General features: G+C 38.5%; 1 protein-coding gene across 1 annotated transcript; it reads left to right on the top strand.

The window, feature by feature from the left end:
- Positions 1-1,134: 1,134 nt before the first annotated feature.
- On the top strand, positions 1,135-19,433 carry LOC113642751 (G-protein coupled receptor 22-like). The gene is made up of 2 exons (XM_027146382.2): positions 1,135-1,462; positions 15,780-19,433. The coding sequence occupies exon 2, from the start codon at positions 15,914-15,916 to the stop codon at positions 17,381-17,383; it is 1,470 nt and encodes a 489-aa protein (XP_027002183.1). The 5' UTR covers positions 1,135-1,462; positions 15,780-15,913; the 3' UTR covers positions 17,384-19,433.
- Positions 19,434-20,254: the final 821 nt, after the last annotated feature.

Below are 20,254 nucleotides of genomic sequence, written 5' to 3'. Positions count from 1 at the left end.
ACTGCAAACGTTGCTTGTTAGTCTAAAAAAACAACAAATGTAATGTTTTATGAAAAAGCAATAACTAAATACTAATAACCACCTTTTGCTCTTTTCCACTATATTTTTTCTTAGTCAGTCATAATCAGTTTTTTTCCCCTTTCTCTGAGCCTCTTCTGCCATTTGAGCAGAACTGTTTTGGGTGTGCCTAATAAAGCTTAGTTGATTGCCTGGGAAGAGAACTCTCTATGCAGTATTGCAGTGCTAACAAGATGCAATGGGTGATTGTGGGAGGGGTTGGCGATCAAGATAGCTTGATAAGCTTACAGCTAGTTGTGGTCAGTGGGTTTATGTAAGTGGCAGGTCAAGACTTGCCCTTGCTTGGCTCTATAACAACACCCTGAACCGGTCTGCTTGGTTATATTAAATGAGACAAATATAAGTTGCTCTGTTTAAGGAAATCTGCCAAATGGCATAAATGAAGTCAGATTCTTTGAAATGATGGCTACAGACTGTATTGTCTACATGCTGCTACATAAAGCCTTGAAATGATGAATTCCATGAATTATTTGTGGTTTTGTGTTTGTTGTCATTGTTCAATAAAAGTCACCAGAAGTTTTGAAAAACTATAGCTGACACTTTTGTACTCATAACATTTAAACACTGGTACAAATGTCAATATGCTATTAAACAAAATGAATTTATGGAAAGGAGATGCTCATTATTACCCTGAGCCTGAGGATTGTTACTGTTTATGTGACTCCATTTTTCCGCAGCTGTGATGACTGATGACATAAACAGAAGTTACTCATATTGTTAATTGAGTCTATCATTAAAAGATTTTCATCATATATTTTGAAAGGGAGAACACTTGTTATTGGACATACTTTTATAGATTTCGGGCAAGATTGTGTTGCCATCATTTTATATAGTAATTAGTAGGTGATATGGAATTGCACACTGTAGACCTGTCTTAATTGGCTCGTAATCTGCATTTTCGACATTTTGGACAGCACGTGAAGGCAGCAGTGTTACCTCGGCGGGCGGCCTCTTCTCCTCGTGCCTGCAGCCGTCTTTCTATTGGTCGGCACACACACACACACACACACACACACACACACACACACACACACACACACACACACACACACACACACACACACACACTCCACAGAGCCGGTGCGCGCGCGCTACTCCCGCCGCAGTGTGCATGTGCTTCAGAGTCTTCCCGATCCTACAGCACGCGCATACCTGCAGCCTCCTGCCGTACAGCGCACATTTAGAGCGTTTGCACGTGAAAATTCACGCTGTCACATCATATTCTTATAATATGATGAGCTATTAAACTTGCCATACGGCACCCTATGATGCATTCTTTAAAATAATACGTTAAATCTAACGCTTTAGGTTCACGACACCTAGAGAGCCACCTGTCCGGGAATGTAGCGGACACCGTCCGCTCCTGGGCTCCTGGGCTCGCGAGGTAAGTTATGGATAGTTGTAAACATTGGTGTCACCACAACGAGACAACACTGCGGAATACACCGGGCATGCATTTTACCTCTTACACCTGCATAACTGATATTTATGCTATATGAGTAAAAGTGCATGAATTTAATTGTCTGTTTTTTGTGGGCATGTTCTCAATTGTCAGAATATATTATAATAATATAATAATGTTAATAATATAATATTGTCATCCCGCGAAAGAGCTGTATTTAATTGTTATTTTACCTTTTGGTACATAGATAACCGTTTGTTTGTTTGTTTTTCACAACGCATATTTACACTGTAGTGTCTGTTTGGACTCTCAGTGAGTAGCTTGTTGTATCTGCATGATGTGTGCGCAGTGATGTATTCATCCAGATCAACAGATACAGCAAAACCGTGCACGAAAAGCATGTTGGAGGCTTAGAAACATTTGAATACTGCTAAACAAACGAGAGTTCTTATCTAAATGAAGTTTTCAAATGAATGATTTTACAGTTTTTTTGTTTTTTTATTTGCACAGCTTTTATTTGCTTTAAATTCCTCCAATAGGACGCACGGTTGATCACTCACTTCCAGTACTCACTGGATAGATATAACACAAGAATAGAATCAATTTGGCATTGTCTTCCATCAGGCATGAGCGATATGACAAAAATATAATTTTGCAATTCCTGAAGCCTTTTTCTGTGATAAATGATGTGTTTGTAGTTTACAAAGATTTATTGTATGTGCAAAGATTTTGCTCTTTGCACACGCTGTCTCACATTTCAGTCGTTTGCTGGTTGCACAATACTTTACAATATCTCAGGTAACTGCTGCTATAATACTGTGTTCATTCCAATATTTCTGCACATGCACTCTTCATATTGTTGAACATACAGTACAGTATTTACACTGGTCAGTGCTGTTTTTGTTTATTGTCTTTTGTGTATTGTCTTTTGTGTATTGTCTTGTTTTTTTTTTGTTTGTCCTGCACTGTCTTCTTGTCTTTTGTCCTGCAATGTCTTGTTTGTCTTGTCTTGCACTGTTTGCACCAGGTTGCACATATGCACTTTATGTATCTAGGACTAACTTACTTACTGTATGTCCTTAGCTCTGTCTTTGTTTTATGTAGCACCATGATACTGGAGAAACATTGTCTCATTTCACTGTGTACTGCAACAGCTATATATGGTTGAAATGACAATAAAAGCTTCTTGACTTGACTTGACTTCAGTGGTCGTAAGAGCATAAATCAGAAAACATTCTTTATTTAACTTCTATCTAAACTTTTTAATTCAAAAACCTATTAATTTCTAAAGAAAAAAAGAAATTAAAACTCTTTACAACAACTGTATTAGAATCTGTTACTGTTTAGGTCAAAAAGATTTATTGTACAAAGTTTTATTGATGTGCTATTAAAATGTTTTTTTTTATTTAAACTAAAAAATTGTAACAAACTTCAAAAACAAAAGATCAAGAATATCCAATTTGCTCAGAAAATATCCAACCTCAAGAAAAAATGTACTGTGGCATGATTTATCAAAATATCTATAATATATCATGTCACTCAGCCCTACTTTCAGTGTAGTGTCTTGTTAACAAGCCGTAATGTTTAATGTAAGAGGTTCACTTCACAAGGTGACTTAGAAGTAAAGATGCAGTTTTAACAATCAGAATTTGATTAAGGGAGAAAAAGGAAATTAATATTAACGTCTATGATATCTATCTGAGGAAACATAACATGATTACAGTATACACATCTGGCACTCTCAGCCCACAGTCACTATGTCCTTCCTGAGACTTAGGTTCCTGGCCCTTTATATACTCATGAAAACAAATATTCTACAAAGGTTAACTGGAGTAAGAAAGTATAAGAGTCTGGAAAGACATTTCTGAAATTTTAACATTCCATGATAATGGAATTATAAACTGTTGAATGATCTAATGCATTCTGCATAAAATATACACATTATACTGTATGTGCCTCTGTGTTTCAGTTTTGTTTTTTGCATACTGCAAAGAAGAATCTGTGCCTTCCTTCCAATTTCACTTGCATGAAACAATAGCAGCGATCCCTTCTGTATCTCCAGAGAGAGAGGAGATAATGTGAGATAGTGTAAAGTTCTAGGGAGTGTAAGGGCAAATCAGACCAGGGTACAGAGCAAAATACTTGATAGTTGGAGAAGGAAAGTCAGAGGAGGCTAGCACCAGATGAAATGATATGTGCACTGGAGGAAAGGGAAGGGGTTATGCTGAAGATGATGAGGTGAAAAGCATATTCGAGAGAGGAGTGGAATCTCAATGTCAGGGTTGCTTGCTTGTCTGCTTCCAATATGAATGGAAGTTAACCTCTTGACAGACAGAGACATCTATTACTGTTAAACTGTCCTATCATCTTTCTCTCTTCCTTGCTACCTCGCTCACTCCGTTGCCAGGAGATGAATTAGATTAATTGTGTTCTAATTGCCTCTTTCTCTAGATAAGAAACTTCATTATTTCAGCCAAATGGCTCCATGTCCGAGTCTCTCTTTATCGCTATCTCTCTTTCTCGCTTTCTCTGAATCTCTGCTTTTGCATACCACCTATTTCCCTTTTAATTTCTACAAAAGCTTAGTGTTGTATTATTAATGTGTATTTAAGATCCTCAAACTTGGATATCCATTTCTGCAGCATCTAAAATTGAAATTGAAATGCTTGTGTACATTCTACTAATTCTCCATCACTGACTAAAAAATTATCATTTAATTTTTTTTTGTTGGATTTTAATAGTCTTCATGTGTAATACTCCCTGGTGCAGATCAGTAGTTAAAAATGTTTTTTTTAATGTTTTTACCAAAGGCTATGATCTGAAATGATCTTACTAAAGAGAGGCACATATGTGTTCCTCGTTGCAGCTTTTTCTGTGTGTTTGTGTCTGTGTGTATGTGTGTGTTTGTGTCTGTGTGTGTGTTAATGATAATGATAATAGCCCGCTGTGTAAACAGCTAGTGGCTTGTCAGATGTTCAATAATCCGAAAGTAGAAGATAAGACATCAAACCTCTTACCTGTGTTGATGTGTTCTTCAATGGGTGCTGTTGCAGTCTGATGTCTTTTGTCTTTTTATGTAAGAAAACCTACAGATTCGATGTTAAAGCTTGGCCTCATTGGATTTGCAGATATTTTTCTGAGTGTTTTCTGGCAGAGTTTGAGTGCGTGTGTTAAAACGGGCATTTGATTGATAAGATTTATTTTGTATCCATGTTCACATTTAGCTGTAATTATCAGAGATGGCACCCGATAGCCAGTATTGGTATCAGGCCAATACCAGCAGAAAATCGTACATCAGTTACCAGAGAATAAATAATATATAGTAAATGTTTACATTTAAAGAAGCTTAAGGGTATTTGTATTGGGATAATTATTGTGCTATTCTATATAATTATTATACTTTACACAATACTTATCCTGTTTCTATGTTTACAGTTTACACTATATTTTGCAGTTTAATGATTTTTGTGAACTTTTTATGTATTTGTAGTGCTTCAGTTTAAAAATTATTTTGAAAGGTTCTATCATTTGAAAGTTTTTAAAGAAAACATACTTGTATAGATATTCATATAGGTATGAATATTAATTAATATTGAGGTTTGTGTATTGCTATTAGAAAAGAAAAGGTGGTATTATACTATGTCTGATAATTATAGAACATTATTGAGTGGCTGTTTTAGAAAAACACCATGTGGATTATTTCCTATTTGGTACCCAAGGACATTTTCCTTTGTATACAATGATTATCTGCAGGTCATCTGTCACTATCAGTATTGCTGATGTTCTGCTCAGTGTTTACTGTCTGTAATCCTCCTGAGGTAAATAATGAAGATGTATCGTATAGTAATACAGTACAATGATTAGTTGCCTTTATTTCAGTGGCAGGAAAAGAAAAGCAGGTTTCTTTGGCATGCGCTTTTCACAGTGCATTTGTCTGTGCACAGATGTGCGTAATTGGGTTTTCTGTTTTTTCACACTGTGGATGAAAAGGTCATGACTATTCCAAGCCACACTGTGTGTAAGTTCATACTACACTCTCTGAATGTGACCGGAGAAAGCTTGAAATGACTAGAATGCTTTCAAGGGTTCATGTCTCATCGAATGATTATTTCTGTTCCAAAAATGGGCCATTACTGGCAAATCGGATCTTATCTTTGGGCTTCACTCAGACAGGGAAGTGTATGGATTTGAAAGTATTAATAACCATACTTTATTGACCGTCACCAGACATCACCAGTGGTATCAGCATTGTGGCATAGTGTGGAGGGAAGAAATCATATCACTATTCACTGTATAAGAAATAAATGGTGTCATTAATGGAAAAATGTTATGACTTAAGGGGACAATGTTTTGTCTGGTTTCATCCAGCACACCAAAAATAGCAGTCTCTCCCTTGAAAGTAAATTGAGTGCAATCAGCCATCTGCCATGCATTTGATCTGAGCCACACAATAAGCTTTCTAAATATGTCCAGAAATTTATTCTTTCTTAGCTGTGAAAAAAACTCATATATAAAATCCATTCAGAGCTTTATAAAAGAAACATCACTCTGCCTATATGTCATATGGTTTGACAGTGAATGTAGACTTTAATAACTCATTAGGTTGATATAGTGTGCCATAACCCATACGACTACAGGGGCAGTGCTACCAGAACACAATTTGTTGTGAAAGCAGTCATTTGAGTTTCACTGATGAAAGAAGAACTCAGTAACAGGAGTCTAGTATACAGAATTATCCTGTTGTGGTTTATAGTGATGTTTCTATAATTGGTGATGTTTATGGTGCTGTTTCTATAATTGGTTGTGGATAGATGTTGGTTTGATTCTTTATAGTTTGTACAGTGATGAACTGTGAGACATTATTTAGTTGTATCAGTCATTAGGGCAAAGCACCTAATTAGAAATATGACATACTGGCCCGCCTGCCCTCATCAACACAGTGTTTTATGGTGTTGTTATTTTCTTGTACGAGGATGCAGAGTGGTGTCACGTTTTATGGCGGAGAGTTTCAGCTGTAATGAAATATTGTGCCTACACGTCTGTGTGGGCTGCCATCTCTATCTCTCGTTCTCTCTTTCTGGGAGAGATTTATGAGTAGGAGGTGTGTGGAGGAGCACAGGGCAGATGAGTTCAGCATAACACTGTACTTACATTTTTTATATATTTATCTCTTACTCTTTATTATTCTATCGTTCTATTGCCCGTGAATGCATCTGTCTGCAAGAATTACCAGTGTTTCATCTATAATTTGAAAACACGACACATTTTGTCATATCATAATGAATGTACATCTGTTTCTTAATTAAAATATCATTACACTCAGTAGAAGAATCAAGCTTTCTTTTTTATCATGCTCTTTTGCAGTCAGTGGATATTAATTGTGAAGAATGTGTGTGTGAAGAAAACGATTTATAATTCTAAGAAACCTTTAATGAGACTGTGCCTTTCAGGAAGCTGAGGTCCCAGTGCTACTTTTTAATTTTCATGTGTCTAAAGACTGCGTTAGACATGTCTGCAGCTCCTTCACCATCTGGTTAAGTGAACAAAATAGACGTTGTAAAACAGAGCATGTCAGAATGATCAGCTTTCTCAGGCAGTTTGAGAGGAGGGAGGTCATTCTTTTATGAGGAGGCAAGCTCACAGTGCATCAAAAAGCCATAATTCTCTTTACATTTCATTAAAATGGATATCGTTTTAAAAAAAGGAAAGGGAATTAAAGTGAAAATTTGACTTGTGACTTGAGTATAAAAGTCAGTTTGCTCTTAGTAGTTTTTTTGTGTGCACTGTTAAAGACTCTTTACTGCCCTGACACAACAGCACAGAAACAGAGAATGCATCTGTGGCAGTTGCATTGTATCTTTACCATGAAGTCAGTGTAATATAAAAACAACACACCACATATGCACATGTACTACGTATGTCAGAGAGATAATTAACCTTTTTCTAGAGGCTTTAGTCATCGAGTCTTGGACTTTGAACACGACTGCTTGAAGTGAAATAAATGATGTAAGTGGTTATGGTGAGATTTGCAGTGAAACATTTGTACTAGGAATGGAAAAGAAAAGGTATTTAAAATGGGTATCTAAAATAAGACTCTCCTGCACTACAGGCTAAAGATTTGGAAGCAACACTAACTTTAAAAAATGAAAAGAAAAAGATGATAAAGAGTAACATAGAAAGATCTTTAAATCTTACAAAATCTTTAAAAAATAGCCTGAGCATTCGATTTGTGAAGTTTTGTCAGGTGTGTTACTTGTGTATCCTAACATCTTTTTGCTAAATCCATTCCTACCCTACAGCATATTCTATTGATGAGAAATTCAGAAATGGTGTGAGCTATACACTTGACTTTACTTTGACTAGATGTCAGTAAACATGTGCTCTGTTGGTTGTTAGAAGTCTAACTGTAAAGCATGTTTTAAAACTTTTTAAATAATTGAAGTTTGCCTTTGGCATTTAGTGTACATTTGGACTATACTGTACTGTACCTACACACCTTGGGACTTCATTAGGAAGTCCATGTTAGCAGAAACAGCACCTGGGCCTCTCATACACACCTACACACACACACACACACACACACACACACACACACACACACACACACACACACACACACACACACACATACACAAGACCACAATCCACAAAACATTGCTGTCACTTTCTCTGTATATCCAGTTTCCTTTTGCTGGTATAAGGCTGAGCTGTGTCAGAATTAATAAAGAATTTAGAGCGTTTAGCAGTGCATATCTAAGTTTAGATACTAAGCAATTATATACTTATGCTCACTCAAAGAGTTTAGTAGCTTGACACACATAAAGAAGGTAGAAACCAGATCATATAAATAATGTTGGACTTACAAAGTAATCGAGAACAATGTTCAAAGTAAGATCCATTATAGTGCCCCAAGTAAGGTCACTGACTGCTCTCCCAAATCTGTTTATTTATTTTACATAATATTTGCTGGGGTTACATTTAACCTAAGTTTATAATAGTGTGTTTATAATAGCATCTCTTATTTTATGCTATTTAATGTGACCATTATACTGTAAGTATACTTACATACTCTGTACTGTATTGAGCATATTCCTAAAGAGCACATTTATGCGTCACATGAACAATTTTGATGAAGTAGACGGTAGGCTGCTGAATCCATTAGCGAATTCATTAGGAAACACAGAGTAGCAAACAATCCAAAGCAAAACTCATTCAAAGATGCAAACAAGGCCAAAAACACAATCCAGTAGAGCAAAACTGATAAACAGGAAATGATCAGAACACAGAGAAACATGGGCATAGAAGACAATGGAACAGCTTATTATGATAGGCAAGCTAAAAATACTTTGTGTAATGGCGATTTAGATGCTGGGTTAAATGTCCGTTCTACCAGAAGTTCATGTGTGGCATGGAAGTGGTCAAAAGTCCATACTCTGGAGGTCAACTTAGTCCCATGGTTAGATATGATGTCCTTAGGGAGGCCATAGTCTCAGAACACATGGTTGAAGAGGGCCTTTGGCTTGAGGAACTATGGACCCATTAAATAGTTAATTGACCAAGTTTTGTGGGGACGTACTGCTTGGTGGGTGGACACTCTAATGGTGGAGACTTAGTCAGTTGGGCCTGTAAGATTTTTTCTATTAAATCCCTGCATTTTGGCATGATAAACTCCGAAGATTGTAAAAAAAAAAATCTGGGTTCTGGGGTACGCAAAAGGTGCATGGTGTCATCACAGCAAGAGAGAGCGTCCGCATTACTGTTTTTAAAACCTGGTGACTGTGAATTTAAATAAATAAAAATAAGGCCCACTGAGCCTGCCGTGGGTTGAGGCATTTGACATTTTTGATATATTCCAGGTTAGGGTGTATAGTGATTACATGGAAAGGGCGTGTGGCGTCCTCTCGCCAGTGTCGCCATTCCACAAAGGCTTAATGGATGGCTAGTAGCCCTCAGTCTCCTCACATCATAATTAGCTTATGCACTGGTTAGTTTCTGAGAATAGAAGGCACAAGGAAACAGTGTGCTGGGGCTTCCATTCTTTTGAGAGATGCTATCTTCTATCGTAAGGGGGGCCGCTATTGTCAATGAATTGTCTGTAGAAGTTAGCAAACCTGAGAAACCTTTGCAGTTCCTTGACCGTGGTCAGAAGAGCTCAGTTCGTGACGGCCCACACATTGTTCATATTCATCTCAACTTTTAGGTGGTTGATGATTTATCGAAGGAAGAAGTTTGTGATTTTGTGAAATTTACACTTTTCTGCCTTGAGAGATGGTGCTATTTGAGTTAGATTAATACGTATTGTAGCTGGGTCATATGAAGTTTGAAAGTTTTGGAATTGATCAAGATATCATCTATGTAGACAATCACACAGTTTTTAAGCAGACCCTGTATATTTCTTTAACAAAGGCTTTGAAAACGGTGGGTGTTTTGATCAGGCCGTATGACATCACCAGGTACTCATAAAACACATTTTGTGAAACACAGATTTCCATTTGTCACCTTCTCCGGGGTTGGTGAAGAAGTCATGAACAATAAGTCCTTCACATGAAAGAGACTGACCTGTTGTGTAACTGGGACAGTTTGGTGGGTCATAGAGCCATCCAGACTGGGCTGGTTTTCTATGGCCGCAATTCTAAGGTAAGCGGTACATGGCACGGTGGGGATATGAAATCCATCAACCAGTAGATTGTGTATTTATGGGTGAGCCAGGGTCCACTAGGGCTGAGACAGAACAAACCCAGATAGAAAAGCACACACAGACCAGTAGTGGCAAGCTATACAGGCTAAGGTGCAAGCTCATCTTGGCTGTTCATTGACTAGGATTCTCTGGGAATGAGGCACATCTTTGTCCCACTTGGCCACAGTAGAAACACAGCTGTATCAGAATGTGGTGCTGTTGGGACCTTGTTCTTCTCAGCTGCATAGTTTCCGGAGCCCCAGCCCCTGCTCGGTACATCTTGGTTCCCAGAAAGTCTCTGGGTTTTGGTTGCACAGTAGATTGTCTAAATGGACCACCTGGGTGATGTATTGAGACAGTGACTGCGCCTCATCATTGAATGCTATCTCAGCCTAAAGGATAGGGTTCAGTCCTTTACTGAAAACCGCTTGAAGGGCTATTTCATTCCACCCTCTTTGGCAAGGGTGTGGAACTTGACGGTGTAATTGGTGGATGCCTTTGTACGGAAATGTCCTTCTCTCTGGCAGGGTATTCAAATACCACTTTGAGCGACTGAGCAAAATTGGTGAAAGAGGTTTGCACTTGTGTATCATTGTCCCATACTGCAGTGGCCCAGTCCAAGTCTTTCCTGCTGAGCAGGGTGATCAGAAATGTACACTTGGTGGCCTCAACCCAGTATGTCTCAGGCTGATCGGCGAAGAATATGTTGCACTGCTGACGAAACCCACGACACCTGTTGTGCCACTTTTCCACCGAGGCAGTTTGAGTGCTGGTTCTGAGCCAGAGCCTAATTTAGAACCAGTTCTTTCATTTTCGACAGCCAAAGCTCTGAACTCTGAACCAGGAAAAGAGGTTCTTATGTAGCACCAAAACGTTGCTGGTCTAGACTTAAGAACCGCTTGTGTCCGGGGCTGTGGGTCGGGGCTACTGTTAGAGCATTTGATAATGTACCTTAAGTATACTAATGTTTAATACACTTTTACTTTACTGCAATATGATCAATTATCAGCACACGATAGTAGGTAGCCTTATGCTAAGGCTAACTTTTTCTGTGTTAACGATAAAAATAACGTACTTTCTTGATTACAACCTCCATTTATACAAATTACATGGAGCTGCACGTACACGTTGGATTCGCCACGTTTGGATGCTAATGTAGGTTCGCAAAGCCATGAGCATTAACAGTAAAGCAACATCAGCCATTGTTAATGTGTTTGTGTTTGCCGCTGCCACGCTAAAGTTGCTGGGAAACATGACACGTATACAGTGACGTCAGATTCGGCTCTGTGATGGCTCTCTAGCTGATGGAAAGGCAAACCGGTTCTTAGGAGGTTCGCCAGTGGAACCAACTTTGAACTAGCACCAGCACTAGCTCTGAACCAGCACCCGGTTCTTTTTATTGGAAAAGGGGTATTGGAGGAGTCATCAAACTTTTCCATTTGTGTAGGTTCTGCTCTGTCGGGAGGGTCAGTCTAAGATATCTGGGTGAGGTGGACATTGGTGGCCTGCAACACTGTCAACTATAATGGTTGAAAATGGCCCGCAGCTGCAATAAATTTGCTGGATTGGCCGGTGATGAAGTATTCTGTGATGAAGTAGACAGAACGGCAGCAGTATTTATTAGTGGATTTATTAGGATACACGAAGTAGCAAACAATCCAAAGCAGAAAGAAATATCCAACACAGGGAAACAGGCAATGTACAAAAAACAAAGATAATCAGTCCACGGTGCGAAGCCAAAATCACAATCCAAAAGAGGAAAACCGACAAACAAAGCAAAAGGTCAGAACACAGATAAACAGATGCAAAGTTGATGGAACAGCTTGGTATGATAGGCAAACTAACAGTTCCTCACATATTGACAATGTATAAGCTGGGTTAAATGTCCATTATACCAGAAGTACTGGGGGGGGTCCGAAAACCATAGAGTTGAACAGGTTGTTGATTGTGGCCTGTGGAATGTTGGTCCACTCCTCTTCAATGGCTGTGCAAGGTTGCTGGATCTTGTCATGGTATCTCTGTGCATTCAAAATGCCATCAATAAAATGCACATGTGTTCATTGTCCATAACATACGCCTGCCCATACTATAACCCCATCGCCACCATGGGCCACTCGATCCACAAAGTTGACATCAGCAAACCGCTCACGCACTGTACTGCTAAATTAGAAGGCTTATGGTAGAGAAATGAACATTCAATTCACGGGCAACAGCTCTGGTGGACATTCCTGCAGTCAGTATGTATATGGCATGCTCCATTAAAACTTACGACATCTGTGGCATTGTGCTTTGTGATAAAAACTGCACATTTTATAGCGGCCTTTTATTGTGGCCAGCCTAAGGCACACACGTTCAATAATCTTGCTGTCTAATCAGCATCTTGATATGCCAACACCTGTGAGGTGGATGAATTATGGCAAAGGAGAAGTGCTCAATAACACTGATTTGTGAACAATATTTAAGAGAAATAGGCCTTTATATATATATGGATGGATTATCTTGGTATATAAGATTCAAAGATCTAAGACTCTATGTACACAAAAGGCCTATTTCTCTCAAATATTGTTAAATGTTAAATATAAAAGATGACAATGTGTGTGTGTCTATATCTATATCTATATATATATATATATATATATATATATATATATATATATATATATATATATATATATATAGACACACACATTGTCATCTTTTATATGGACTAATTTGATGGGGTTGGGGGTAATCGGAGGAAGCTAAGATTGGATTTCCTCATAGTCACAGACAGAAGGACTTTAAGCCATCAGAAAATCAATGCCTGCTTGTCTCTCATTTGTAAGCACCAGGTGGAATAAAAGTGGCAGTGATTTATACCTTAAACTTTTCACAGGAAACAGAGCTTGAGGCTATAGCCACAAATTAGACAATGTGTAAACAGTTTTCTAATATACTTTCAGCGTAATCTTGTGAACTCACTTGTGGGATTAATTCTGTTATTCTTATCCCTCAGAAAGCACCTCTCTAACTTCACTTCTGTCTCTGAGTGTTTACTTTTACTTCACTGATGTAAATACACAGACCTACATTACTACAAGCCTGGGTGTTTTATCAGTTGAGGTCTGTAGTAGGTCTTGCCCCTAAGCTATGATTTGTCTAACATTTAAACACCCACTGCAATTAACCTTGCTTTTTCAACACTTAACCACTCTCCCTTTGGCAAATCATTGGCTTCTGTTGTATTGCAAATTGTATCTTTATCCAGATGGTCTGGAGTAGGTTGGCTGGCTCGATTTGGGTTTGACCTACACTTTGGCACTGACGATAATGCTGCTTTATCACAACAGAACAGATTAAGGAAGGGGAAGAGAGTATGGCCTTTGGGAGCTCTGTGCCATCAGTCTGAGCAAGAAAACCACAGCAGCATTTTTACTCCTGGAGCTACATGTTTACCTGTAAAATGAGATTGCCATCCTATCATTCTCAGGATGTCTCTAACCACCAGCCCCCTTTCTCCCCCCAGCTTTCCTTCATATTGTCCTGTTTTGAGACCAAGAATCACAAAGCCAATTCCGCTGTCAGAATGCATCAATAATGGAGATGTCTACACTTAACCCATCAAATGTTCTTTGTCATTGGCCTCATCATAATGGGAGCGAGAAAACAAAACACCAGGCCCTTTTTCTTGTCAGTTATTGTCTCTGTATCCTCATCTCTGACACAGCAAACATCAGGCAGTCCACTCACGCTCTCAGCCAGCTTAAAAATCTGCACTGCAAGCTGGGAGAGAGGAGAGGATCAACTGGTGATGAGAAGAAAGGAGACAGAGAGGCAGAGAAACAGGAAAGGATACAGGGAGAATGGGAATAAGGAACCAAGTGAGAGACAGATGAGGATGGGGTAAAGAGGGGGATAAGAGGCGAAACAAGAGAGTGAAAAACCATATCTCTCAGCAAGCACATTTTTTCCCTCACATTTTCTATATACAACTATATTATTTCTCCATTATTCAGCCCACTTGTACTGGATTATTATTGACTCATTTGCTCTGTCCTGCTGTATCTGAAGAAAGGAATACTTTATATTTATTGTTCTCAGGCTACCAGAGTTAAACTGTTTTTAATCCTTTTTACCCATGCAATGATACTTTGGTAATATGATACAAACAATAAAAGCAGAACACATCAGCAACATTCAGCCACATCTGGCCTCCTGTTAAGATCACCCCCTAGCCCTGTTGCTATGGCAACGATAATAGGAGTGAATAGTAGGCTATCAGTCTAAGAAAATGTTTATTTGGTTCATGCATACATAAGTACAAAATATTAGTTTGGAGCATTGGCAAGTGACTCTTTGTGGTTCATTGGATGTCATTTTGCAGACTCTCTAAATGAAATAACAATAATGACACAAGATACTGAATCCTTTAGCAACTTTGTGTCATTGGCGCAATTGAGACTTTTTATTCACACATTGGATGTTCGGTTCACCTACTGACTCAAATTTAGTCTGTCCACTATTCATGAACAGATAAAGCATTTTAAAGTGCATAACAGATTGTGCTTAGTTGTTAATAATGTAATTTGTGTGTGATGTTTTAACAACATAAAAAAATATATGTAAATCTATGTACCTTTTATTATATAATTTTAAACAGTTGTCTAAAATAAAGGTATATTTTTTAAAACTTGTACTTTATCTTATATACAGTAACTTATGTAGGCCTGTGTCATGTATGAGATTTAAATCATATAACTATTACTGTTTGTACTTTTAGTGCTGTACAGGAGCCTTCGCTTTTGATACTATTATTAGTCAAAGAAATAAAAATGTGTTGTTCCAAATGTTGAGCTTTTATATATGATGCTATTATACTGTATAGATGCATTAATATTCATGTTAATACAGCTTTTTACATAGCTTTTTAACAGTCTGGTTCTGTGACATTACATATATATCGATTTATGCAATGCAATGCTTCAATATTCCAAAGCATGTCACAACATTCTATTTACATATTTCATATTTTTGCATCATTTAGCTTGTCTCTGCAGTTAACGGCAGCATTGGATGAAAGTTTGACAATAAATTTGGCAACCTTTCCCCATAAGCTGCAACATCTGATGCTCATTATTCTGTAGGTGTGTAGCAGTTTGAATGGCAGGGCCATGTGTAGCAGATGGGGAATTGTCAGTGTAGCACTGCAAGACATGAACACTATATCATCTCTATAGAAAAGTAGAAAAATACCAAAATTTATGGATACCTCAGCAATTATGTGCATTCAGAGCAATTCAGTAATACAGTAATGAGGCTGTGTCTGTTTTTGTAAGGCTACACTTGTGCACACTAACATCAGCACAAATCTTTCTTTGATAACCAAGGGAGAATAATAGAGAAAAACCCAGAGAGAATAGATTGCTAGTGTGAAGATTATATCCTGACACAGCAGCAGTTCTTTTACAGACAGGAAACAAAACTGCTAATCAGACTTCTCACTCTAAAGTACAAGAATTATATTAATTAGGGATTTTTTTTTCTCAGCTCATCCTTCATGATCAGGGTTAACTGCATAGCTGCTCAATTGTCAGCATATGATGTGGTTTATCTGCCTAAATCTCTTGTGTCTTATTATTCTAGAACTCCCTTTCCTTCCTTGTTGACTGCCTGGCGCTCTTGCAACGAGATCCCATTATGCTGTTGGCCAGTCATCATGGTCCTGCCTGAGGGGCGACAGGACTTGTCAAAGTGCATGAGGTCAGCTCCCAGACAAGATGGGGACAGAGAGTTACACTCAGCAGCTCCAGCTGGAGACAAGTGATGGGGCTGGTACGATGGGTAGCATCACCAGGGTGGAAGGGCCAATAGGAGAAAGTGTCGACACTGGGTGGCACATGCCATATCCAGTCGGTTTCCAAGTGTCACTTACCTGCTTTCTCTTACTGGAGCTGGTGCTGGGCTTTAGCAGTAACCTGACAGTGCTAGTGCTTTACTGCTCCCAGTCCAGCCTGGTCGATTCTGTGAGTAACATGGTAACGGTCAACCTACATGTCCTAGACATTGTTGTGTGTGTGCTCTGTGTACCATTAACAATTGTTGTTGTGCTGCTGCCGACGGGTCGCAACCTGGAACTTATCTGCTGCTTCCATGAAGCTTGTGTCACATTTGCAAGCATCTCCACAGCCATTAATGTACTAGTCATCAGTTTGGATCGCTATGACATCTCTGTGCGGCCTGCTAACCGGTTCCTCACTCCACGGTGGGCAGCGCTTCTGTTGGCTGCTGTATGGGCCGTGTCTCTTGCAGTTTTCTTTATCCCATTCATAGAGGTGGACTTTTTCTCGTCAGAGCCAGAGAATGGGTTGGCGAGCAGCACCTTGGCACCAGCTTGGCGTAACAGGACACTACTTTGTTTGGGAGGACAAGGTTATTACTCAGCTCTAGGAATGTACTACCACATCATACTGCAGGTGCCCATTTTCTTTGTAACAGTAGTGGTCATGCTCTTTACTTATTCAAGAATACTTCGAGCACTCAACATTCGTATTGGATCGCATATGAGGAGAAGTCAGCGTCGTAGCGGAACAACCTGTAGAGTGCGACAGAGGAGACAGAAAAAAAAGGGGGGCTCAGCAGATATTGAGGGAGGAGCCCAAGCAACTAACCAGACCAAGCAACTGACACATCCTCCGCTTATCTCCTCTCCAGTTCCAACCCCAACAGCAACGTCACCTCCACCTCTGTCCTCCACCCCACTGGTTAGTGCCAGCACTGTGACACCACCTGCTCCAGCCGTAGGTGTTCAGGCTTCAGTTTCAGCTATCATTGCTCTTCGCAGAGCAGTAAGGCGGCACAGAGATAGGCGAGAGCGTCAGCGACGGGTCTTTAGGATGTCCCTCATTATTATATGCAGCTTCTTAGGCTGTTGGGCACCTATATCTGTGGCAAACATTCTCATCCTGTCTCTAGGTCCCAGTGATGCTCTTGTTCGAGTGCGGCTGTGGTTTTTGGCCATGGCCTATGGCACCACTATATCTCATCCAATGCTGTATGCATTCACAAGGCAGAAGCTCCGCCGGGCTCTCAGGGCCAAAGTAAAGAAGCGGGTGGTGTCCTTGCTACAAGTGGACCCTTCCCCAGGTGGAACTGTCATCCACAATTCCTGGGTAGAGCCAAGACAGGGACGTAAGTTTCGTTTAGAAGGCAGTGATGCTACAGATCGGTGTCTAACAGAACCACTTTAAAATCAAGCATCAAGAACATTGGTTCATATATTCATCCAGTAATGAAAGAACATCAAGAAAAGAAATTGTGTTGTGACCTTATTAGGCAGAGTTTGAAGTGGGCTACCCCTGTTAAATAAAGAGGTCACAATGAACACAATCAGTGGACTAATAATCAGTGGGTTCTTTGCAAGTTTGTGCAGATTTACAGTGTTAAAAATGTTCACTTATTTATTATTTTGCTCATATTGAAAGCATTATTTTAAATGTCAAACTTTTAACAATAAGCTGGAATATTACTGAAAGATCTATTTTAAACTTGCTTTAATTTATGGTATACATTTTTATTGCAAACACCAGTACCTATTTATTTGTTTGTTTGTTTATGTAATATACTGTAATATACAAACTGAAATTGTGCAATATGAATTTTATTTATTTAGGCATAACTGTGCATATCATAAGATATTTTACAGAATTGTATAACAGTCAGTAATAAGCTAAGCTGCAATTTTTGCAACTTGCAGTCAAATGGAGAATGGCACAGGTGTGCCAATTAAGCAGCTTATTTGTTTGTTAACTAGCATTCTTGTTCGAGTTAAGGCACAGAAACCACCTCTGGGCCTCTCCTTAGCAACTGTTGTTTATGGAATTTTACTATCACCAGCGAAGCATGAGGAGAGCATGAGAAGAGGGCTGATGCAAAAGCTCAAGCGCTCAGTTATCTAGACTTAACCCTGGCCACCTCTTATACACCTACACATTTGTTCACACTGAGTTAGATATGTACTTTGAATGTGGACTCACATCCATGTTTACATAATGGTACAGTAAACTTGCTCTTTGAGAGTACTCAACAAGGCACTAATCTTCAATAGCAGCTTACAGTAAAATAAATGTACAATAACTATACTTCATCATTTAGATGCATGTGAAAGCATTCTCTAATACAAGGGCAAAAACATTCCACACCATGCCTTATATCTCTTTACAAGAGTACTGTGGGAATGAATGTGCTGTTTATTTTACACATGGACATTCCACAGGGAATGAAAGTGTTCCTAAATGCTACATTATTTCTCACTAATTACTTTTGCAAAGAACATGACTGTTCTGCAAAGGAAAGTCTGACTCCTGCTTGGGAGATGATAAGTTCTTCTGTTGATTTATTTTTGGAATTTTGAAACCTCAAAATGAAGGTGTACACCCCGGCTAATGCTGGGTTTATTTTAGTGTACCAGGTTAGTTTTAGTTTTAGTGTGCATTGCCGAGGGTCAGGGTACATACTAGCAATTAAACACAAGGGATGTTAGCATATTTATTTATAAATTTATTCTGAGTCAGTAAATGTATAGTAGATGCTAATCACTGTACATACATAAATGTTTATCACCACAGTGTAGTATGTTGTAAGTCTAAAAGACAGTACCAGGTTTACAGCATCAGTATCAGAAAACACAACACTAGGCAGGTCCGTAAGCAAGTTGAATATTAAACTCTACCTGCAAAATACCTCACATGCCCTCAGAACATTAACCGTGTTGAAAATTGTGATCTTTCCAGTGGGCTCAGTGAATATCGTCTATGGAATAAGGTCAATGACTTGTCAATGAATCCAAACTTTGTATAGTTATATTCCAATTGTGATATGTGGGCTATATATGATCATTATATTTGATAATTGGTGCATAAGACTAGATTAGCTTTCCTTAGCTGTCACTGAGAATATATTATGAAGAAAAACTAAAGGGGCCTCATTTGATTCTGAACAAAAAGAAATCCCAGGAGGCTTCTGCACACCTCCCCAGACTGATCACTCATTAGCTGGTTTCTTTGGAGTCCATATGGAGATGAGATCGGGGAGGGAGGGAGGTTTTATTTTCCATTACATTATTAATTGTCAGTGGCACAAGCTCGACGGGATCAGAGTATAATCTTGTTGATTATTTACAAAGTTTCATTTACACAGCATTGAATCAGATGTACATCCTTTGACCATGCACTGCATGTTCTATAATACTGTAATTATTGTACAATAATGTCATTGTGCTGTTTTAATGTATGTTTGAAATGTGTGTATCAATAAATTTACATTTAGTTGAAATGACTTGTATAATACTTTACCTTCATACTGTGTGTTTGTTGATATATAAGAAGATATATCAGTATAAACCACTATTCACACATATTACTCTTTACAGAACTCTGCCATTCGCTGATCCTACTGTCCTTCATTCTACTGCCACCCCCCCCCCCAAAAAAAAAAACAAAAAAAAACAAAAACACACACCTCACACTATGCCATTGCGCTAATGGACTGTCTAAACTAAAACCTCTGATCACTTGTACATTTGCTCAATCACACCCCACAATTCGTTATTGCACTAATAAACTGTTACATAAAATCATGCTCATTTGCACACTTTTTGCATTGCTGCTCAGCATTGCCTTACCATTGTATATACACACCTAATTTCAGTTCATAATAACAGCAATATATTATATTATGATCGTAGTACATATCCTCCTGGTTTATCGGTTTATCGTAATAACAATTTATTTTGTTTATAGCACATACCCTCTGTAAATTTTAGTTTATAGTAATAGACATCTGTATATTATGTTCATAGCACATATACAGTATATTCATCTGTATATTATATTCATAGTACATATATATTCATTTGTATATTATATTCATAGAACATACATATCTGTAAATTACTGTTTATAGTATTAACCATATATTTTGTTACAGCACATATCCTTCTGTAAATCTGTATATTGTTCATAGTATGCACACAACTGTAAATCACTCCATATTACCACTTACTTAACTAATTTAAATCTTGTAAAAACTGTATATCCTGCACTTGCTACTACTGCACTGTA

This window comes from Tachysurus fulvidraco, chromosome 5 (assembly GCF_022655615.1).
Source record: "Tachysurus fulvidraco isolate hzauxx_2018 chromosome 5, HZAU_PFXX_2.0, whole genome shotgun sequence".
Classification (NCBI taxonomy): Eukaryota; Metazoa; Chordata; class Actinopteri; order Siluriformes; family Bagridae; genus Tachysurus; species Tachysurus fulvidraco.
The sequence above is the reverse complement of the archived record's forward strand: the minus strand, read 5'-3'. Positions and strand labels throughout refer to the sequence as shown.